Genomic DNA, 24679 nt, shown 5'->3' on the forward strand with positions numbered 1-24679 from the left:
TGACTTGTGACTGAAGCATGGTATTACAGCTTCTTGGTGTGAAGTATTCACTCGCTGCAAGAGACTCACATGGTGCCACATATAGGAAATCACCCAGACAGTTCGTGGAACTAACTTGCGGAATCCAGTAAAGAGTAAGACAAGCAGATTCCATTGGAACCCAGACGTTCAAAATTAAATGTCAAAAAACCTATTAGGGTCACTGAAAATGACACCAACATCATTTGCTTAACTTTTCTGCATTCCATAAAAAGTGCTTCTGAGAGAGAGAGAGAGAGAGAGAGAGAGAGAGAGAGAGAGAGTGTGTGTCCAGGACAAGAATTTCCTAAAGTTTTGAGTTACGCTTCTGCTCTCAAAAATAACCACTGCAGTACCTAGAACAAGCTGTTACAACCAAAAACAGCTTGTGAACTTGACAGCTAGACCTGGTCACTTTATTCAATTAATGCCTTTTAAAACACATTGCTACAACTATAATTTGAAAAACCTGAATCACTAGCAGAAGAGCAAACCTGGGTTATCCAGGATTTATACATATATTACTTTCCAAAATTATAGGTATTTTGCTTTGAAAATAAATCAAAGCATTTGAAAATATTATCTGAAATTCAGATATCAATTCCCCCACTCCACTCCCAGTCTTTGACAGAAACTCTCTGAAGTGCTTAATAAGCACAACATTATAATTCAATTACTGTGACTTTCTCAAAAGCAGGAAATAAACTATTCAACTATTTTTTCTAGTGTGGAGTACAAGAAATATATTAGTTAAAACAACAACTCATTTCTCGGCTATGTCTACACTACCGCGGTAAGTCGACCACAATACCACTAACAATATTTATACCTGGAAATAAATGAAAGGTAAAGTGACTAGAAGCTCGGTGGGCCTTCTCTGTTTAAAGAAAGAAAATATTCCTTGTTAGCAGTGGCATAAAGCCATATTACACAGCCTCACACAGTAGTCCCCTTCTCACAAGTGGATTTTGTGACTCCATACATCCTGATCACCACAGACTGCATCACAGTCAGTTTCCTGGAATGACCCTGATCACACTGAATCTCCAATATTTTAAGACTATAATTTCCCCCCAACTTCTTTATGCCAAATGTAGGGAACTTCCTATCTATACTTAAATTGCCTTAAATAATAGTAATTTGATTTTCAAACGGTGCTGAGCAACTGATTTCAATAGTATTTTTGGGTGTTCAGAACTTCTGAAAGTCAGTCCACAAAAGTGTTTAAATACAGATTTAAGAGCCTAACCTTTAGGCACACAAATTTGAAAATTTTGGCAGTAGGCAGTAATCTCCTTAGGTCAAGATTCAGATCTAATGTTTCTTCAGCTCCTTGCACTATGTAAGTACTCAAGAAGTTAGGTTCCAACCCTCCAACTTCTTGGACACAGACAGACTGCTGCTCACACACAACCATTTTCAGCTAAAAAGGAGGAAATATAATAAATGAAAATTCCTTCCTGGCCCTAAAGAAAGGCAAACTTGACACCTGCTAAAGCCCTATAATGTAGTCACTCCTGCTATAGGACACTGTTCAACAGCTGGCTGGCACAAGTAGAGTGAGGGAGAAAAAGGAATGCAGAGTAGTTGTAACAAAATGCAAGACTATGCAACATTCCAGGTTTTTTACATTCTGATAATAGCTAGAAAATAGACTTATTTTCACTTAATTTGGCAAAGGTAAGCAGTGGCTTTGAAAAGGCTTTTGCATTAAAAACTACGCTCAACTTTGTATTTCATAAATGCTCTATGTGAAAACAAGGTTTTTTGGAATTTCAATAAATGAGGGGACACAAAATGGTGAAAAATTGTGCACAAATTTCCCCCAAACCAAAAAAACTGAATTTAACAAATCTCTAGCGTGAAATGTACTTGCTAGTATGTAAATGTACACTGCCCTCTACTGGCTGGAATAATACATGTCAGTATTTGTGGCTGTCTACAAACTGGATAACAATGCCAATACTAGTGCTAGAGGTCTGTAATTTTGCATCCTAAAGACGAACTACATTTCACGTAACCATGTTGTTTGAGCCACAATTTCTTAGAGACAGATGGACTAGATGAACATTGAGGGTAATGGAAAGTAGTTCGTTAACAAGATCAAGCCAGCTCTCACAATGGAGGTGCTCTGTGGCAATTGAGCCTGGCCACCTTTCCTATGAATGAAAGTAGGGATCACTGAAGAGTAACAGCAAGAGGGCAGATTGCCTCCCTCGGTGTCCCTGCATAGTGTCAGGATCTCTTTGGCTGACCAGGCTGAAAGTAAGGGGCCAAGCAGTCCCAACTCTCCTCTCACACACCGAATTCTGCAGACGGATATGAAACAGAGCTGGCAGCTGACAAGGAGATCCTCTGCAGTTAAAAATATAAAGAAAACAAACCCGCTCAGGTTAAAAGAATGAAAGGTGAGGAACAGCAAAGCCCCCCAGGCTCCCCCCAAATTCTCAAACAAGTACTAAATTTTAGCTGGCTTACACTGAACTACTCTCATCTCATTAGTCACCCTTAATCCCATGCAGAATACTTCATGGAAACTACTGCTGCCCCTAGACAGTCATTTCTATCGTCACTCTGTAAGGGAGAGTGAAGCAGTAGGATATTAGGAGAGTATCCTTTTTGTCACAACTCATTGCGCCCTCCTCTGGCCACCCACACAAGGGCCAGCCACAATTAGCAGGGTTTTCAGCATGTTTTGTCCCCATCCTTGAAATAGCTGCTCCAAAGTGGATGACTCCGGTTAGAGAAATCAATAACTCCACTCAGAGCTGGGGCACGAAGCCTGTTGTCATGTTCTGGGCAGACATGCCAAACCCTCTAAAAAACACAGATATTGGGCTTGTTTTTGGCTTCATTGGCTTGTGAGTTGCTTGTTGGCTAATTTTTGGCTTGTAGCTTCTTTTAAATTATCAGCTCCTGGAAAGCAGGGGCAAGTGCAGGAGAGGGTCAGGGGTGCACAGCAGGCTCACCACAGTCCCAGACTGCAGGCCGGTGTGGGGGGGGGAATCTAGTCACAGAGCGTTGGGGTTCTTAAGGATTAGCTTATTTTGGCCTTGTTTTGAAATGGGATTTGCTTGATTTTTGTCCCCATCCTTGAAATAGCTGCTCCAAAGTGGATGACTCCGGTTAGAGAAATCAATAACTCCACTCAGAGCTGGGGCACGAAGCCTGTTGTCATGTTCTGGGCAGACATGCCAAACCCTCTAAAAAACACAGATATTGGGCTTGTTTTTGGCTTCATTGGCTTGTGAGTTGCTTGTTGGCTAATTTTTGGCTTGTAGCTTCTTTTAAATTATCAGCTCCTGGAAAGCAGGGGCAAGTGCAGGAGAGAGTCAGGGGTGCACAGCGGGCTCACCACAGTCCCAGACTGCAGGCCGGGGTGGGGGGGGGAATCTAGTCACAGAGCGTTGGGGTTCTTAAGGATTAGCTTATTTTGGCCTTGTTTTGAAATGGGATTTGCTTGATTTTTGGCTTATTGTGAAAGTCAGGTTGCTTATTTACCACGTGAAAGTTGGCAACTCTGGTTCTGGGATATAAGCAAAACCAGCAAGAGATTGTGTCACTGCCTGCCCTGTAATCCTAAGCGTCTCAAACGGCTCTGCTGCTGATGTTCTCTTGTCTGGACATCCCCAGCCATCGCACAAGCCTGCATGGAGTGTCGGAGGTTTAAGCAGCTCCAACTCAGCAATTCTGATTCTAGCAGCTTGCTTGTTACACGTCAGCCGAATTCTGGCTACACCTGGCAAGATGACCCTAACAAACCCCCAGTCCCAAACTTTCCCAAAATCAGGTGCTCTGCTATCTTCAGCCCTCTCCTGGACCATTCAGAGAGAGGCTAACGTTTGCTTGTTCCTTCAAAAGGTACAATACCCAGAAGCTTGGCACATTAACTGGAGTTAACATCACTTTAAATCAAACACACACTGGGTTGGTTTAGATTAAAAGTAAAACAAGTTTATTAAAAAAGGAGATAGGATTTTAAGTGAGTTCAAGTACAAAAAAATAGAGTTAGAAATGGTTGCAAACAAGTAAAAAAAAAAAAACACTTCCTAGAGGCTAGGAGTTACCAAAACAAGCTACATCCGTTGATCAAGTTAGTTTCCTTACCAATCTACCTTGCCATCAAGGCGGCTGACCACCCATCTAGTCAGAAACTCCCACAAAGCCAAAGTGCTCTGCTCCTTTGTCTTCTTCGAAAGATGACTATAAAGAGAGGAGCAAATAATCCCAAGTACAGTGGACTTTTTAAACTGATTCTTCTGAAGATTACCCCCAAAGGAAAGTTCATTCAACCTATGAGGAAGGTGACATGGAGTCTCTTGGTGAAGGAAGTTTCATGCTGTTCCCCCCCCGCCCCGCCCCGGTGTTTGTTAAAATGCAAAACAGCTGTTTCCTGCAATCACCTCCCCCTGCTGTCTTGATGGTCCTGTTTATCTTCTACGCAATTTCTGTTCCCATTGTCTCAATATACCTTGTTGATGCCTTTCAGGTGGCAGAACCTCTTTCCTTTGTCTAGGGTGGAGTAACTTTAGCCCTGCCTGGCAAACACACCTTGATAATATAATTTCCAATGTGTTGGTAATTTTGAATTTGTCTTCCATACACACACCACATAATAATATTAATGATCGGTATGTTATTAGCTTGCTATTTATAGCTTATATGACACCTTTGAGTTGTGATACACTGGACTGGTCAGGCCATTTGAAACTTGCTACCAGGTATCAGTGAGACCTTTGCCCTCTTGCACTGGGATGCTCTTGGGGGAGGGGAAGGAGGCACATCTCCCTACAGAGATAAGGTGAGTCAGTTTTTAACCACTGTAATATTCTTATTTTTTGCACCACAAAACATTACAAATAAGAATAACTACTCACTGTTGGATTAAACTCATTTCATGAAGAAAAGCCTATAGTGTAAGCTAACACAGGTTGCAATTCAGACATACGATACTATCAAGTTGCATGATAGATGTTGAGACTTTTATCAAAACTCCATGGCAATCATGTCTTCACGACCTCCAAGCTGGGTTACTGCAACTCATCATAACTACTGATGAGCACTCCAATATTTAAACAACTAATTAATCCAGAATGCAGCATCCTGCTACTTCAGCAACACCAGCAGCAAAGAACACATCAGCCCACTAGTGTACTCACCTCACTGGTATCCCACAGAATACCAAATAAAATTCAGTCTTGGTGCTAGTCTTCAAGGCCTTCTATGAAGAAACCCTAAGAGCACCCCTCGCTCTTTCCCCTCCCATGATGTTGACCTTGCCCAAGAGCTACATTCCTCAAGAAAAATGTGATGCTCATAAGGTTAGGAGACAGGGCTCTCTCAGCAACAGGGCCAAGGCTTTGAACACTTTACTGGAGAAGATTAGAATGTTCTGAAAGCAATGAGATTTGTGGTCAGCATATAAAACCCATTTTTTTAAAAAACTTAGTTTTCCCACCGCTGCAAATGAAACCAGCAAAAAGGATGAGAGAAGACTATAGTAGAGAAAGATGATTAGGAGGAGGAGGGGACGGAGCAGAGACAGAGAAGAAAGTGGAAGTAATTTATATATATATATATATATATAAAGCCCCAACAACTTAAAGAGAAGTAGGGACAAAAATTAACCAAATCAAACGCAGACACTGGTTTCTCTCCCCCAAGAATCACTCAGTTACTATGGGGAAGGGTATCATTATAAGAACCTACATAAAATTCGCAAACTATATATGGTGCAAAATAAAGCTCTGATCCTGCTCATGTAATGGGAAATGCACCAGAATGGGCAGGAAAAGTAAGAATTACTTATTCTGCATGTACTTATAGTGGATCACCTTGTTTTCATTTTGCAAGAGTCAAATACACACACTTCATACTTTGACAAGCAATGCAGATTTTAAACCTAGTTTTCCACTGACATTTGAATTTTATCCTGTATTTCATATTAATGCTGAAAACGTTCTATTCGAGAGGTCACAAAGAGCCACTGACAACTTATTGTCATTTTCTTTTGGACTGTGTAATATTCCCCATATTCTGCATGTGTTATATGTTTGAATTACATGTAAATATATTTTCCTGCTTATAAATTCTTTTGTCTAAGCAGATCAGAGTGCTTATTTCAAATGCTTTATTAATCCAAGCGATCTGTCAAGACCCAGCCAGGCAATATAAAACACATCTTTGGAGCTATTAGAATACCAGCTGCAAGCTTTATCATTTTATTTACTACACACCAGGCAGACTCAAATCCCTTTACTGTAGGCTGAGAAAGAAGGCATTATTATCCTTACTCTGAAATATGTACGTTTTCTAATTGCTTGTAAAAGCAGATTCACATTTGTTTTAATCATGTATTTTTAAGATTATGAATAATGCAAGCACAGAATTAAAATGTGTTAGCTGATTAAATTGTTAACCTTAAAACAGGAGTCCAAAATTATCTCTCAATTCCTAACTATTATATAGTATCCATTAGAACAGTTTGAGCTTTTTGCAAAAAAGCTAATTCGTTTTCAGGTTTTTTGTTTTATGAGAGGAGTTGTTTTGTTTTGTTCAACAGAAACAAAAACTTGTGCCGTGAACAAGAAAACTGAAGGTTGAGGGGTTAGTTCTAGTTGCTGTGACATTTTCCTGAGCTGGTTCTCAGCCAAGTGATCAGCAGTATTCAGAGTCACAACAGGGAGAGTTTGGAAAGGGAATGGAGAAAGGAAACTGATTAGTCACAAAGTGTGACCCTACATTTTATATATGAAATGAATTATATATAACACATGTAAGTAAAAGCAAAATCAATTTCTTTAGTTTTAATCATACAACTTCCTCTCATATCTGGGTCTTGAAGGAAACATGGCTAGTTTCACAAGGAACTGGTATTGTTTTGGGTAAATATAAAAAGATCAGGGAAGAGAAGGAGCAGCAGCATTGGGGGTTCTTATCCCTAAATCATCATCATTTTTGTGGAATAAAAAGGCAAAAAGGAAAAAGGCGAAAAAAACAGGGGTAGGCCCATGCTACCAGCCTCAATTTCCTCACTCTTAACAAAAAAAAAGGAGTTTCAGGTATACCAATTCCTACATCTTTGTGATGATAATAATCTAGACACTCCATAAAATGGGTTCTGTGCCTTCCTCTGGAGAAGAGTGTGGTCAGTCTAGCATCCAAGACAAAGGGCCTCTGTTTTGGCATCTGCAAGGAACGAACCTAGCATCTCTGGATTGGAAAGGTATGAGCCTCTAAAAAACTTGAACTAAAGAACCAGGTCCATTAGCGTGACAGTAGTAGCAGATGCAAACCTCTGTCTCACTACTAGAGAATGGCAAAGAGCCACACTGGGTTAGCGAGAGTTACATAAGCACATAATTTAATCCATTTCTTCTGAGACAGTTTGGCAACATGGAGGAGATTTGAGTCGTCATATCAGAGCATGGGATTCCATTCACAGATCTGCCTGAAGTCATCTCATGCACACGCTCAGTTACCTTATGTGTAAAATGTAACAATGATAGTTGCACCCCCTGACTGTAGTGCTACACGGTCTGGCTTAATATTTCCATTTGTTATGTACCCTTTAACAGCAGTCCAAGGCAGAATCAAGACTCAAACTAATGTCCTCTTGATTTACAGTTGAGGGTGCGTTCCCCAAGGCTACAGAGTACTGTATGGTGTACTATATGGGCAAATCTCCATGGATATTTATACACACATTTTACAACATGCACAAATTAAATAAAAATAAAATTTAGTAGTTGCTCTTTTCGTGTAAAATTATGCAGGCAATGTCAAGTATGCACACAAAAACGTGAATGGATTAAAGCAGCATTTTTCTCACAGTGTAGAATGTACCCCATCACAGGGCGTAAAGGTCCTTTATTGTCCTCAATTGTTCTCCAGAGTCCCAGCTTTCATTTTTTTAAAGAAAGTAAGTCACTATCTCTTATGGTTGCAAAGAAAACATTGAAACATGATATCAGCATATGTGATGAAACAATATGCCCTTGAGTACAGAGAGTCTAAAACAGTAAGCGCTGAGATGTGAACTGCTCCATTCATTTGCTATTTCTGCTCCATTCATTTCTGTTATATTTCAGATATTAATACTTATCTATTTCACTGCTCAACATTTGTAAGAAATAAGAGGAATCATCATATTATGAAGATCAATACAATCTATTCCAAGTGACCACTGACTTTGGATAGCCCTTTAACATCAGATGGCAGGGTTTTAGAGGGAAGGGGCAATTGGTTTCATTTTCCTGAAGAGGGGCTCAGCTCTGAAAAGTTTTGGAAACAATGGATTACATGATTAAATATTGCCATTAAATATTATATTGCCATGGGAATATTTTAGATATGAGAGAGAGAGAGAGAGAGAGAGAGAGAGAGATGGATGATAGGCCAAAACTGTAGACCTCTTTGCAACCCAAAAGGGCTCAAAACACAGAAGAAATAGTGTGGTTCCAGTACCCTGGGCAGGCTAGGGCATGTAATCATACTGGGAGAAGAGTGCATGCTTCTGTGCAGTATGTAACAACTCTCTTTACTGAAACACCGGGGCACTGGTGGTGAAGCTGTAGGACCTTGGCTCCAGTGAACAATCATCCTGCATAATTTGGGGAATGAGGAGCACAGTGGGCAAGAGCCATTACTATACAACCTAGGTTGCAGTAACATCCAGGTTGCAAAAGGTGCGCCACACTCTGCCTCTGAAGGGGAAGTGGAGAACAGGAAAGGGATTCTACCCCAAAGCACATACATGTAAGGTCCACTTCAAATCAGATTTTGTACAAGGGACCAGAGTTTCATCTTACTGATTGCAAATACTAAAATGTTTCTATAAGCAGGTTTGGATTATGAGAAGGAGGGTCTGTGAATTGCAGTTCCACTCTGAAAATTGACTGTGCACCTGACTTCAGAGGATTTGATATTTATTGTCCTACCATGTTTCCCCATAAAATGTGCTTAGTTTACATGTACAAGATGTCACAGATTGAAGAGCTGGCTGTCCATGCAATACTCAATCTCAACTCCAGAAGAAAGGCAGTCACAAATAAAAATCAAGATCATGACAAGACAGATGGAAAAAAGGGTTGAGCAGTAACACAGCTTAACACCAGCACAGATGGTGAACGGATCTATCTTCAACCCATACAGAGGATGGTGGCAGTCATCCCATAAAGTAACCGGAGATCACAAATGAACTTCAATGGACAATTGAACCTAGACAGCACCTTCCATAATGCTTCACGATTGATAGAATCAAAAGGCCTTAGTTAGGGCAATAAATGCCATAAACAATGGCTGGTATTGTTCTCTACACTTCTCTTAGCTCTGTCGTGCAACAAAAATCATGTCGGTGATGCCCTGAGACAGTCTGAAACCACATTGGGATTCTGGAAGGACATCTTCGGCAAGAGGGAGGAGACTGTTCAAAGGGATGCAAGCAAGGATTTTCCCGACAATGGAGAAGAGGGCAATACCTCAGTAATTCCTGCACATTGATGTGTCCCCTTTCTTAAAATGGTCACAATATTGGCATTCTTGAGGTCAGGTAGAATTTCCTCATTAAGAAGTTGATGAAGTTTTTGCACAAGTGCTATTCTACCAGCTTTGAAGACCTCCATGGGAATGCCATCTGGGCCTGGCGTCGTTTTGTTTCTACCCTGAAACTTCTACCAAACTTCCTCAGAAGATGGGGAGGGGGAACAGCAAGAGGTTCTATTACTAGATGCTGAGGAATGAACTCAATGGTGGCAGCTGAGACTTCAGATTCATGGTTCAAGAGAGTCTCAAAATGCTCCTTCCAACATTGCTTGAGGGCCACATTGTCCTTGAGAAGAGTGGAATTGTCCTGGGATCACACAGGGATTGTGCCATTTGAACTTGGCCTGTAGATGGCTTTCATTGCTTGAAAAAAGTTTCTCATGTCATGTTGAACAGCGAAACTCTGGATCTCCCTGGCCTTTGCTTGCTGCCACTGATTCTTGATGTCACGCAGCCTCCTTTGAACTACAGCTTTAAGCCAATAAGTAACCTGTAAACTATGAACTAGACTCCTCAGCCATCTTAAGTCTCATCAATGATTTTTCCCCTGGCAGACATCATCCTTGTATCAAGGAATAGACAACATGTCAAAGATATTTTATCCTTAACTGGCAGCCTTGCTTACTCAAACTGGGATGAGCATTAAGTGAAGTTCTTACCCTCAGTGACACCTGTGCAACATCATTGTTTTCAATGGAGTTGAAGAGGTGCAACGGATTACTAAATTTCATTTGCAGGGCTAAACAATTATGGGGATACACAAAAAGCTCTCTCTTATCTGTGTGGGCTGCGATGCTCTAACAAAAAGTAAAAAGCAGTAAAAACTTACTTGTGTCACACTTGTAGGCTGACTGACAGAATACACAAAGGGAGCAGCTCTGTTGAGTAAAAGTGCTTTTTCTACAGTGACTCTTAAGACTAGAACCAAAGAAAGTACAGTGAAGCCAAGAATCCCACAGAGCAAATTTATACATCGATACAAAAATTCCTTTTTGATCTCACATACCAGCAAGGTTTTGACGGAGATCTAACAAACAGACCATTGTAAATCTCTGTAAGGAGATTTCAAAAGTTAAACACAAAGGAGCCATACTTTGTCTGTAATAGTACAACTTGTATTTTCCATAACTTTCTAAGCAGCAATCTTATTTCTAACCAAAGTCGTAACTTACACAAACTATTCCAAGGGGAACCACTGTATGGCCTGATTCTGAGGGATGCTTAACACCCACAATACCAGTGATTTTTCAATTATGCTCGGGATTAGATTCCCAAATTATATATTAATTTTCCTTTAGATTTATAGCTGAAAAAAGCTAACCACACATGAATGTTATTTATTAAGTCACACACATTTTCCAGCAGTTCTGGAAACTACAGATTTTAGTACCCATTGAGATACCTTGCTCAATCACAGCATTAACACAAAGACATTTAACATGAAATGAATAAACAAGCCAAGAAATAAGACATGACTGAGACAGTAAGAGCCCAAAAATTAATCAGCTAGAGGTAACTTTTTAAAATACATATATTTAGGGTTGTTTTTACCTTGCAAAAAGATAAAGCCAAACAAACACTGAGCTCAAATCAAAATAAAAAGGGTGAAAAAGTGCTATTTAACTTGTGGGATTGTGCAGCTCAAACTGCCAATGCCTTCCCAAAGCAAACCAACAAAGTACACTAGATACACTAAGTACGCAAGTAATATGTATGAATCTCTACCTTTAAAACTCATCATTAAAATGACAATTAAAACTTTGAAAATGAGGCAAATATGCTCATTTTACACAATGAGGCATCTACATCAAAAGCAACAACAACAAAAATTCTCTTTTCAAAAATTCAACTATTAAAAAAAAAAAAAGTGATGGTGAGAGCCATCTGCCCGCAATCACTTTTCCTGTTATCTATGTTGGTAGCAGGAGTTCCTAGGAGGAATTCAGATAGAGTTGCACACCAATCAGCAGCCAGGCTAATCCTGCCCCTTCCTGTTCCCCAGCAGTATTACGGGCCAACACAAAGTTACATTTAAGACTAAGCACACTACTAGACTCTATCCCTAAACACATATTACTGATTGACACTAAGTGCTATCAGTATTTCTAGTATCTACCATCAGATACTAATACCAGTAATGTTAGTGACAATGCAACAAAAATGAATAAATTGACAAGTTATATCAATTTTCAGAAAGTGCTATATCTGCAAAATCAATAATGAAGGTGCCATTTAGTAACTTAGTACTAAATATCAAGATTAATACAGGCCTGTATTGTAGAACAGCCACATCTCCACTAATAGCCATTCAGTTCTTCTGTTAAAAAATAGATTCTCCCTGTCCCAGTCAAGATAGCCAATAGATGTGACTGTGTATGTTCTGTTCAAAACAAGATAAGTAACACGTTACTACAATCTGTATATAGTCCAACCCTAACTCACTCCCTTTCTGAGGCTTGTCTTCATTGGTAATTCAAACCACCACCACCGCCAGAGAAAAACCTCAACTTAAATTTTCTCTTCTAGTTTAGCTATTCCTTCTTGAAAAGACATTTTACTTCAAAGAAAGTAGAAATAGTAGAAATTACTGAAGTAATATAATTACTTGGTCACAAAATATTCAAAATATGAAATATAGTCACATAGCAGCTTCAGCTTCTGCTAACCGGTGAGAGGAGAACACTTTATATTAAGAAATTGAAAATTACTGTCTGAGGTTTGGGTCTGCAGAGTTGCATACGCAAATTGAGAGTGCCTCACATTCCTAATATGCTATCAAGCTCATGACTTAATCAGGACAGAATACCAAATAAATCCTATTAATTATTCACAGGAAATATTTTTAAGTCCATAATCTTCCCCTGAGGCATATCAATTGTCACTTTTATTTATGTCAAAGACTATGTCTGATTGGGTTTCTAGATGTGGCCAAGAGAACAGAAGTAAATATCTTTCAGACTTAAGTACAACTGTTCAGAATAAAGATTCATTTCTCTGGGAGGAGACTGGAGAAGTACAGAAGCAGAGTGTCTATTCTTACCCTGTAAAGGAAAGGGCTATATTTAAAAAGGAAAAATATGTTTTCTGTTATTATGAAGGTGTTATGAGCTAGGGGCTCACAAAACAGTTAATGAAAATATGGCCTCCAATGTTGATCAGTTTGGGAAGACATACAAAACACGAGTTGATTCATTAGAATGTCAATGCTCTGTTAGCTTTCTTTCATTCCTCTCTTTCTTTGTACTTTGATTATTTCCTTAGAACTTACCTTTATAACAATTTGGCACAGTTACAGAAATTAAAACATAAGTCGACTATAAAAGAATCAACCAACAGTCAACCAAATAATACACAAAATAAGCAGGCCTTGCCTCAGAAAAAGATAACACATTGCCAAGAGGAGCAAATTTCAAAGGCAAGGGCCTCTAATTGAGACTATCTGGCCAAGCGGCAGCTCCAGGCACCAGAGATCCAAGCGCGTGCCCGGGGGGCGCCCTGCCAGTCCCTGCAAGGGCAGCAGTCAGGCAGCCTTCGGCAGCATGCCTGCGGGAGGTCCGCCAGTCCCGCGGATTCGGCGGCGGGTACACCAAAGCCGCGGGACCGGCGGACCTCCCACAGGTGCGCCGCCGAAAGCCGCCTGCCTGCTGTGCTTGAGGCAGCAAAAAAGCTAGAGCCGCCCCTGAACTTGCCAATGGTCACAGAATATTCAAAGATAGGAGCGGGCAACAAGAATCTCCCAGCCAACTGCTGCTATGGTTATAAGGTGAGAAGTGCACTCTCATAACTAGATGCCCGACTATTCAGAGCTTTAAAGGTCACAAGTACCCCAGCTTTATTCCCTAGAATGTGTCTTCTGTACACCATGATAATGTTATGGATGATGCTGGAGAGAGGTGTAAAGGAGGAGGATGTAGGACAAATGTGATATTTATCATGATTCACAAATTACTGGTTCTACTAGACTAGTGACAGTGAGACTCAATGGATGAGAAATAAATAAATTCTGAACACTCTGGAGCCTGCTAAGATTCACCAGTCTCCAAGGGTAGACTGCAGAATGGTTCCACTCCCAAAATGGAGCAAGAAAAGGCTCAGTCTTAAGGAGATGATGATGTAATCAGGACATAGTTATTCATCACATCCTATTTCCTGCTCCAACCCCAAAAGTTTAGTGTTTCTAGGCAAGTGATTGTAACTAAGGATTCCCGATACTGACATCATGCAATTTATTCAACTCATTAATATCAATGGACACTCCACACACAAGTGCAAGAAAGCACATGGTCCTTGGTGTGGAATGGCACAAAAAACTTTTGACTGAAATGTAATTCTCTCAGCCAGACTGCAGAGATGGTGTCGATTACTGACTTGCAGCTGAATGATAATTTCCATTAAACAATATATAAATCCTTGCACTTGATTTGGTACAGCCCTTGTACCTCATAACATACACTTTCCATCACTTTTAATTATAACTACAAATAATAACCAATTAGGTCTCAAACTTATTATTTGCATTATTGGAACACTCAGAGGCCTTATTAGCCTGTTGGGCTAGTCATTGTGCAGAGATGGGTTAAAAAGGAACTCCCTTCCCCACAGAGTTTCAGAGCCTACAATCTTGCTTTATGGCAAGACAACAGGTGAACAAAAGAAACAACTTTGAGGGTAGAAAAAAGGAGGATGAGATAACAGCAAAATGAGCAGGTTTTGAACAAAAAGCCCAGTTGTCGCAGCTTACCACCGACCAAACATTTATCATTAGACATTTTAGTATAATGACTTTAAAAGGGTGTTCCATGTTAGTTCGGTAATAATCATATATTTGGATAATAAATTATTTGCTTTCAGGTGGTGAATTTGGTTAGCTAGAAATACAGTTGTATCAAAAACAAGCAGTATGGTACCATTTACAGTTAACTGAACACAGATTATTTCTGAACCATAACCTTTCCGTGCACATAACTGCTTTTAAGTTTAATAAGAGATTTGTTTATGTAAAGAACTTCAGATCTGTCCCTTATTGATAACTTGTCACCAGTCCCCTTCCCCACTCCCAAGAGTCTGATTCCCAGCTCTGAAATAAAAATAGTAGTAATTGTGGACTTTAATGAACAGTCATTACAAGATTTTTTTCCCCCTCTGTCTACAGATATTCAATTATGCTTTCTCTTTTGGTCTTTACACATGTACTGAATAAGCATATCTGTTGATGCAGTGTAAAGAATATAACTTCATGCTTTCTCACTTTGCATTTATGCACCTATTCAGTAATTTTCCAATAACAATTCAAACATTTCTGTTTTGAATTTATTGGCAGGATAGTTTGTTTTCAAAAACATGAATAAGAGGTGGTTGCTAATGGTTTGTATCTTAATAGAGTTCCCTTTTAGTCTGTAAAATTAGTTCTGGAATGAAATTAAATAAATGTTTAATTACAGCAGAATATCCAAGACTAAAAACTCTTGCTGTTTTCATCTACCACATCTGGTGATGTGATAGAATAATTAAGTTCCTTGTAGTATAAGGGTGACCAAAAAATTCAAGAGCTCGTTGTAGAGATAGGAGTAGTATTTCCTTAGCCTCACTCCTCTGACTGTATGAAATCCTTAAATCAAGGAAAACTCACCTGTGGCCATGACATGTGTGGCCACTTACCAAAACCTGAGCAGGCTGTTTCAGCATGTGTTATTTTATGAAGTAAATTTCAGCAGGCTCTGTACAGCATGATGAGAGATAATGAAGTGTGGTCATCCCTGTGGCTCCATCCTCAATTCATATCATCCCCTGAACAAGGCAGAATGAGGCTTTTGCAGTCTCTTTACCCCTTTCAGCAGATAATGGCCAATTTTGGCTGGTACTGCATTAGCAGTTTCAGGCTGCTTCACTCCACAAAGAGAAATAGACAGTGCCGCCCCCCGTTTTAAAACTGTATTCACTCATTTTAGTTGAATCATCGTGTCTTCTCTGTAGCAAATCATAGCAGTAAAGGCAGGAACTTTCTAACTCTGCAAGATCTAATGGGGCCTAATTCTACAGTTCTTAAACAGGTAAAACATCAAAGACAATAATAAAATCCAATATCAATGTCACATCTGCAAACATCTTCGCTGATAAGAAATGTTCATAGTTTACCAAAAAACTTACATTCAAACACATTGTAGCACCCAACCTATACATAATGCACATGCCAAAACATGACATTAACATGATATACTAAACATTGCTAAAAACACAAATATTTGCACGCAAGCTACATTGCTAAAAGATGTTCCAGTCTCTTATGTATATACTGCATGTTTTGAAAGCTATCTAGATGTTTTACAAACAAGAAAAAACTTCAGTTAAATATAAAAGCTTATGTTTAAAATTCAACAATCAGTCTCTCATGAGACTTATTTCAGATAATAAGATTGGTTTCTGGGTCCTCCATTTATTCTAATTGTGTTCAAATGACTCATTGGGTTTTAATTTGTTTATATACTGTAGGCATATGCCCTGCTCATGATGGTTACAATTATACATTTACTGAGGCTCCAACCTGCAAACACTTACACACATGTAACTTTATGTACCTAAGTAGTCTCATCAAGTTCAGTGAAACTATTTTTGTGAATAGTTAAACATATGAGTATTTGCACAATCCAGACCAAAAAAAGTTTCACTTATCATTAAGAAATAAGGTCCGCATCCTACTCCCAATGAAGTCAACAGAAAAACTCCCATTAATTCAGTGTCACATAGCTGGTCCCTCCATAGTCTCAGATGATGATTAGATAAAAGTCTGATGCAGTGACAAAACTAATCCTGCTTCAAATTTCTGTATAAACAACATTTCAGAAAATTATATTGAGCAACATAAAGCTCAGTTAGTGTCAACAGTCAGCAATTACTCCAAGTTTGCCATATACCAATTCCAGGATATGCTTGGATGCAGCTCAAGCCTTTCTGCCTGAACAAAACTTATGTAGAATGGGGGAAAAAAAAGAAAAAGAAAAAAAGACATAACCATACAGTGATTAGACTTATATAAAATAAGTTCCAAACAAGTTTTGCTTTTCTCCCCCACACCAACACATGTTGAACAAACACCTAAAAAAATATATATATATATGGCAGACGAAAAGAAGAGCTGTGTAATCCAGACAACTCTTTCTGATCACAGGAGTTGAAGAACAGTAGCTGTTACCTAAATTGGATCTTGAAAGATCTGATTGAAAATAAAAGTGTATACATATTTTTAAATAAGGTAAATCATAGAATCATAGGTTTCAGAGTAGCAGCCGTGTTAGTCTGTATCCGCAAAAAGAAGAACAGGAGGACTTGTGGCACCTTAGAGACTAACAAATTTGTTAGTCTCTAAGGTGCCACAAGTCCTCCTGTTCTTCTTTTTTCATAGAATCATAGAACATCAGGGCTGGAAGGGACCTCAGGAGGTCATCTAATCCAACCCCCTGCTCAAAGCAGGACCAATCCCCAATGCAGGGCCGGTGCTTCCATTTAGGCGACCTAGGCGGTTGCCTAGGGCACCAGGATTTGGGGGGGGGCGGCATTTTGCCGCCCTTGGCGGCAATTTGGCGGTGGGGGGTCCTTCCGCGCGCCAGGTCTTCGGCAGCAATTCTGCAGCAGGTCCTTCACTCGCTCCAGGACCCACCGCCGAAGTGCCCCAAAGACCAGGAGTGCGGAAGGACCGCCGCCTAGGGCGCCAAAAACCCTGGCGCTGCTTCTGCCCCAATGCTAGATATTATCTATCACTATAGTTCTGTAACATATCCAGTCTTTCTTTGCCTGTGATATCTCATATCAGGATTTTCTGGTTTTAAGCAAGTCCCCAGTGAAAGGAAAGAATTCAAGTGTGACCCTAATGATCACCCTTCACAATCAAGAATATTTCAGTTAAATCCTTCCTCCCATTGATTTCTCTGGGGCTAGGATTTCACCCTTTGATTTCACCCTACTGCACTGAATTCATTTTTTGTTTGATTCCCATAAAACAATGTATTACTATACTCCTTACTGCATGTAAGAGCCATAACTTTTCCCAATTTGCAAAGATGAAGCTCACAATTTCAGAGTCTGGTCCATTACGAGTTATATTCACCGATTGCTTTGGCCTCCACAGGAGAGTCAGACATAAAAATGATATTACACAACCCAGTGATCAGGAGAACAAGACAAATATGACACCATATTTAACGGAAGTTATTTTTTGCTGGCATACTGTTGTTTCATAGCCTTACTAGTGTGAGTGTACTGGTGACATATGAATAAAAAGTAAATGAGAGTTCTGTGTGAGATGCAAGTCAAATTGCTTTATAACCCTCCATACTTCTATTGAGTGTAGGTCTTGCAAGGCATTGGAATACTCCAAATTCCCACAGCTCATGGGCATTATCCCTTCCTTCACACAAGAAAGAAGAAAAGTTCTGTGTAAGCTTGAACACTTGTCTCTTTAATCAACAGAGGTTTATCCAGTAAAAGATATTACCTCCCCCACTATGGTTCTCTAAGATCCCAGGATCAACACACTACAACAATACTGCAAACAGAGATAAGTCACTTACCTCTGCTTTCCCTGCAGCAGTATGTGTTACGTTATGACACTATGCTCAGTCCCAGGATAATACTTAGACTGCAAGGTAGCAGCTCACACTTTCTGAGGGGAGGAAACAGAAGTGAAGGGGAAAGAGGAGCAGCTGAGAGAAAACTGGGTAGTGGGAAGAGAAGCAGCAAGAAGGTAGAATTGGAGATGGAAGGCACTAAGTGGCAGGGAGGGTGAAAGAGGCAGTGGGGGATTAAGGAGCAGAGGTAGATGGCTGGAAGCAGGTAGGCAGAAGTACCAAGTGGAGAGGTGTTAAGATAGGACAGGCAGTGGGAGCACAGGAAGGACTCAGCAGCTACCCATGATTTAAAGGGAAAAGATACAAAAGATGGATATACCTAGATACTTCTGAGTTTTGGTCCTGGCCCCTCATTCAAAGTCTACTGCCCAATAGAGAACAAGTTAAGACTATTACACAAATAAAATCCAGGTCATGATGCACCCCTACTGCAAACCCTGGATCTGGCCGGATCCAGACATTTTTGGTCCCCACTTCAGAAATTCCATTGCTTAGGTAGAGAACAAGTTCAGATGCTTCTTTTCTATCATTTGTGGAGTCAACAGTACTTTAAGTAGTTGTGACATGTACATTTCCCCCATCTCTTTTTTGAAAGCACTGTTATATCAGGATGTGTTAGGATCCAGGAGGAGAAGGAGAAACTGCTTATGTATTTGGAAGAAAAACTGCAGGATGTGCAGCCAGTGAAATCCAGCAGGCTACAGATGACTAATTAGAGTTTTTGCAGCTTTCTTATACTAAGATGTATTGGGTCCAGATCTGGTTTTGGTGGAATAGCAGCACGTGTCTCTTTTGAAGACAGTTTCTGTGTTTGTGCCGAAAACGTGGCAGGATTCAGGTGTCAGAGGACGGTTTTTGCAGCACTGTGAAATCAGGCTACAGGATTTTTTTTTGCTGTGACAGAAGACGCTCGACTTGTTCAGCATTTAAGCAGTGAAATTAGGGGTGCCGGGACCAAAAATTGGCAGGAGCCACCGAGCCAGCATTTCCCCAACCCCTCAGGGAGGGCTCAGCAGCCGCCCAGGTAAATGAATACACAACAACCCGAAGTAGCTTTGACACACACACACACACACACACACACCCCTCTGCCTTGGCGTTTTGAGCTCCCCCCGCGCCTGCAACAACATTTGAGACAACAACCTACTACAGCCCAGTTAAAGCTGCTGCTTGCTCACAAGTGAGCTGTAAGGAGCCCAGAGGGCGCGACCTGCTTTGCCCAGAAACAAACCCGCTGCCAGCCCCGCCGGTCCCGCTGGCGGAGATTTCCCGGGGCGAGGGATGCAGGGGAGCCGCGAGCAGCGTCCCTTCCCTCCCGCCGCTCCACAAAGTTTCCGCGCAAAGTCAAACTCGGTGCAGAGCGTCCATGGCAGCGGAGCGCAGCCCCCGGCCATGCACCAGCCGCTGAGCGCCTGGGCTCGCCCGGGAAGGAGATGGGGGGATCCCATAGTGACTCACCCATTACTCTTTCCGCTACTCCTTCGCAGCAGCCCCGGAGCCGCTCCTCCCGGCCTCTTTAACACGAGCGGCAGCTTCCACTGACCCCCTCCGCCCGGCCCCAGGCAGCTTCCCCCGCCCCGGGCGCCGGCAGGCCAGAGGCGGGCCCAGAAACCCTTCCCCCTCTCCACCTGCCTCATTCATTCGCTTCCCGCAGCCCCCAAACTGTTCCCAGAGCCTGCGGGGGGGACAAGCAAGGGGCAGGGTCTAAACAACCCAGAAGGACGCGCTGAGCCTCCTGGCTTTGGCATGGTCTTAAACTGCCCCTGTGCTCCCCAGCCCCTCTCTGCTGGTGGGTTGGGAGGGAGAGCAGATTGTGAGGGTCTCACGCAGCCTTTTCCTTCTAATCAACTGCAAATTCATTGGCTCCCCACTAATTTGCACTAGTCACCCCTCTGGCACTGGTGGCACCTTAAAGACTAACAGATTTATTTGGGCATAAGCTTTCGTGAGTAAAAACCTCACTTCTTCGGATGCATAGTGCATAGTGCACTATGCACTATGCATCCGAAGAAGTGAGGTTTTTACTCACGAAAGCTTATGCCCAAATAAATCTGTTAGTCTTTAAGGTGCCACCAGACTCCTTGTTGTTTTTGTAGATACAGACTAACACAGCTAACCCCTGATACTTGACCCCTCTGGCACTGGAACTAAGTGTAGCATAAACAATACATAGTCCTCTTCCCAGGGCAGCGTTACCATCCTCATACTCGCCGCCTGGCTTCTTGTAGATGCCAATGTACCTCTCCCTCACACTCAGGGGTTCTCAGCCTGAGTGCTACACAACCACCCTGTCCTTCCCTTTTCCCAAGTGGGAGGTTGGTTCCTGCTAGATAGGGAGGGATCCTGGGATGATCCAGATATGGAAAAGGGTGTCACAGCATGGAAAAGGTAGCTAACCCCTGCTCATGCTGATACATTGTCATTATTGTAAAATGACTGGATAACTATGCAGCATTTAATTCGTGTGCCAATAGTTTTCTTGTTTCCCTCAGCCTGGACCTCTGCCCTACTTTTCAGGGCCTAATTCTGCTCTGAAATCAAAACAAGTTTTGTCATTTATGCCAGTGAAATGGGCTAAAACTTTTCTGTTTTATCAAGATGCGACATGTTTGGGGACAGAAGGCAGGTGAGCAGGTTCATTGTGAAAACAATGAGGAGTCCTTGTGGCACCTTAGAGACTAACAAATTTATTTGAGCATAAGCTTTCGTGGGCTATAACCCACTTAATCAGATCCATGGAGTGGAAAATACAGTAGGCAGCTATAAATACAGAGAGCATGAAAAGATGGGGCCTTACAGAGTGGGGGGGTCAATGCTAATGAGACCAATTCAGTTAGGGTGGATGTGTCCCATTTCCAACAGTTGACAAGAAGGGGTGAATATCAACAGAGGGAAAATTACTTTTTGTAGTGCAAACAAGGCCAATTCAATCATGCTAGATGTGGCCCATTCTCAACAGTTGACAAGAAGGGGTGAGTACCAACAGATGGAAAATTCTCCTACCTTTTGTTTCAGAATGAAGAAATGTTCTGGATTGTAGGAAGGATTATGCTAATGGTATTTAAACCATGATCTGAGAAAATTAAGCTATTCACAAATACACCTTGGGCTGAACTCTTCCTTTACTCTTATGTATATATGTGTATCCCATTGGCGTTTCCTTCCAGGGACACTAATTTGGAACTTTTATTATAGGTCATTATCAATTAAATCAATGAAGTTGTGCAAGATAAATGAGGACAGAATTTGACCTAAAGATACTAGTTTTATTAACTTTGACAACAAACTCATGTTGGTCCATGCACATAGTTATTGAAAATGATTGAAAATGTTTATGTTCCAATTACCGCTACAGGCCTGATTCTCCACTTAGGTAATCATTTAAAGCTATGCAAATTGAGCACATAATTTTGTAAAATGCTATCAGATCAGAATGGTAAATGACTGCACAGGGGGCAAGGTGGTGGAAAATCTCACTCTGTAAGTGTGTGTTCATGTGATCTGTTTATTTATTACTTAAAATAAGTGCTAAGATATCTGGAAAAGCTGCAAGAGACCCATATCATCATTTTCTAGCACCTTGTGTAGTCATTGACACTGCTACCTCTTTTTGACCCATACAATTAGCCAATTTTCAGGGTCCTATTGGTCATTCTGGTTAGGAAAAGAAACTGATGTTGGAGTCTAGTATTTCTTTAGTGTAATGCTGTTTATTTACAATAAATGTGAAGTCCTGTTTCCCTGAACACTGCAGAATCAAAAAGGAAGAGAGATTTTCTTTGCTAACAGTTTCAAGCACCTTTCCACCCTGCATTTGCTCCCAAAATTCTCTCTCATCTTTTTATCAGAGTCATACAACCAATGAGCTGTGTCTTTGGCTTCCTGGTACTTCTTTCACCTGCACAGATGTACCCAGCTCCACCAATCAGTGTCCCAGCATTTACTATACCAGTCTGTAAGGAAAACCTTTGGACGACATGGTCCTGATTCTACTCAAGCCTTGCCAGGTGCCTGTATTTTGGGGGGTGCTCTTATTGTTTCTGTTAGCAAAAAGTCCTGTATCCCGAAGGAAAGGTGGCTGTTATACATTCTAGCTTCAGTGAGGTTTAACCTAACCCATAACAACACGTATGCGTATGATTTTGCATTCATTTTCTACTGGGTAAGTAACTACACAAAGTGCAGGGCAATGATTAACTGAGCCTATAGTTTCAACTTTAACCATAATAAATATAGGAGAATGGATGGCTCATGGGATTAGTAATCTAACATAGAGCCTTTCATAGAATCATAGAAATGTAGGGTTGGAAGGGATCTCAAGAGGTCATCGGGTCCATCCGCCTGTGCCAAGGCAGGATTAAGTATACCTAGACCATCCCCGACAAGTGTTTAACCTGTTCCTTAAAATCTCCAGTGATCGGGATTCCACCACCTCCTTAGGTAACCTATTCCAATCTTTAACTATCTTTATAATTAGAAAGTTTTTCCTAATATCTTACTTAAATGTCCCTTGCTGCACACTGAGCCACTTACGTCTTATCTGACCCTTAGTAGACATGGAAAACAATTGATCACTGTCCTCCTTATAATAACCTTTTATATATTTGAAAATTGTTACCATGTCCCACTTTGGCCTTCTTCTCTTTAGACTAAACATGCTTAATTCTTTCCACTTTTCTTCACAGCTCATGTTTTCTAAACCTCTTATTTTTTGTAGCTCTCCTCTGGACAATCTCTGATTTGTTCCCATCTTTCTTGAAGTATGGCACCCAAACCTGGACACAGTATTCCAGTTGAAGCCTCATGAGTGCCAAGTACCAATCACCGTACCAAGTACCATATCTTTCCTAGGACACTTCTGTTAATGCATCTCAGAATGATACTTGCCTTTTTTGCAAGAGCATCACACTACATTGACTCATATTCAATTTGTGATCCATTATAACTTCCAGATCCTTTTTTGCAGTACGGCTGCCTAGCCAGTTATTCCCCATTTTGAATCTGTTCATTTGATTTTTTTTTCCTTCTTAAGTGCAGTACTCTGTACTTGTCTTTATTGAATTTCATCCTATTGATTTCAGACCAGTTCTCCATTTTGAATTCTAATCGTATTCTCCAAAGTGCTCCCAACCTCTCCCAGTTTTATAATTTTATAAGCGTACTCTCCACTCCATCATCCAAGTCGTTACTGAAAATACTAAATAGTACTGGACCCAGGACAGATCCTTTCAGAACCCCACTGGATGCATCCTCCCACAGTGTGACAGTGAACTATTGATAACTTCTCACCTAATTGGACTTTATGATAATTTCATCTAGACCACCTTTCCCTAGTTTGCTTATAAGATTGTCATGTGGGACTGTGTCAAATGCATTATTAAAATGAAGATAAATCACATCTACTGCTTTTCCCCATTTGCTAAGCCAATAACCCTATCAAAAAAGGAAATTAGGTTCACTGGGGTGATTTGTTCTTGACAAAACCATGCTGGCTATTATTGATCATCCTATTATCCTTACAAAAGGATTGTTTAATAATTTCTTCCAGTATCTTGCCAGGTGTCAAAATTAAGCTGACTAATCTCTAATTCCCCAGGTCCTTATTGTTCCCCTTTTTAAAGATAGGTATTATGTTTGCCCTTCTTCAATCCTCTGGGACCTCATCCATCCTCGATGAGCTCTCAAAGATCATCACAAATAGACCTTAGATTGCTTAAGCAAGTTCCTTAAGTATCCTAGGGTGAACTTCATCAGGCCTTGACAATTTGTGTACATTTAATTTATCGAAATATTTTTTAATCTGACTTTTACCTATTTCACCTCCTATATTCACTGGTTTGTATATAGTCCAGGGCGGTAGTGAGTAAAATTTGCATTCTTAAGCCACAATTCTGCAAGCTGTTTCATGGGAGTGGATTCCTATGCCCTTGCAGAGCCCCTTGGCCTCAGTGAGGCTAAACACAAGAATAAATCTGTCTCTGTGAAGCAGCTTGCAGGCTCAGAGTTCTTAGGGACAGGGACCATATCTTTGCAATACCAAGTTGCAAATGCTGGTTGGAGCCTCTGGGAGCTACTGTAATATAAGTATTTAATAACAGTAATAAAATTGTTAGCATCTGATAGTTGTTCATTGACCTTTGCAAAATGAGCTGGTGGTCTCAATGTGTTTTTTAGGTGACACGTGACAAGATCACAAAACACACTGGCATGAAATGTCCCCTTTTTCTGGCAGACTCAGCAGAGAGACAAAGAACTAATAGGCCATGAAGACTGATCCCTAAAAGTGGTCCCTCTAATTTGGACACATTGGAAGTGCAGAATGGGGGCATTTGTACTCCCTGAACCTCTTCTAGAGATAAATATAACCCTCCTTTTCTCTTCCACCATTACTTCTCACTTTCCCAAAAGAACAATAAAAATCATGCCATTTTTCAGTGGGAGAAAGTCCCCTAACTTCTCCCTATAAAGCTGTCTCTCTGCTTGTTAGATACAAATAG

At 40.8% G+C, this 24679-nt stretch overlaps 1 protein-coding gene across 18 annotated transcripts in view; it reads right to left on the bottom strand.

Annotated features, from left to right (window-relative positions):
* The window catches only part of GPM6A (glycoprotein M6A), a 335818-nt gene extending 315872 nt beyond the window's left edge, over nucleotides 1-19946 (bottom strand). For 3 of the 18 annotated variants that reach the window (XM_065596664.1, XM_065596656.1, XM_065596675.1), the window contains exon 1: nucleotides 19641-19722. Coding sequence is in view for 1 of the 18 variants with exons in the window: in XM_008163109.4 (XP_008161331.1) it covers nucleotides 19641-19644 (4 nt within the window). In the remaining 17 variants the exon portion in view is untranslated. Of the gene's footprint in view, nucleotides 1-18125; nucleotides 18271-19640 lie in introns of those variants that run through there. The other 15 variants (XM_065596671.1, XM_065596666.1, XM_065596658.1 and 12 more) reach the window with 13 other exon arrangements.
* Between the last annotated feature and the right edge of the window lie 4733 nt (nucleotides 19947-24679).

The sequence above is a fragment of the Chrysemys picta genome, chromosome 5 (assembly GCF_011386835.1).
Source record: "Chrysemys picta bellii isolate R12L10 chromosome 5, ASM1138683v2, whole genome shotgun sequence".
NCBI lineage: Eukaryota > Metazoa > Chordata > Testudines > Emydidae > Chrysemys > Chrysemys picta.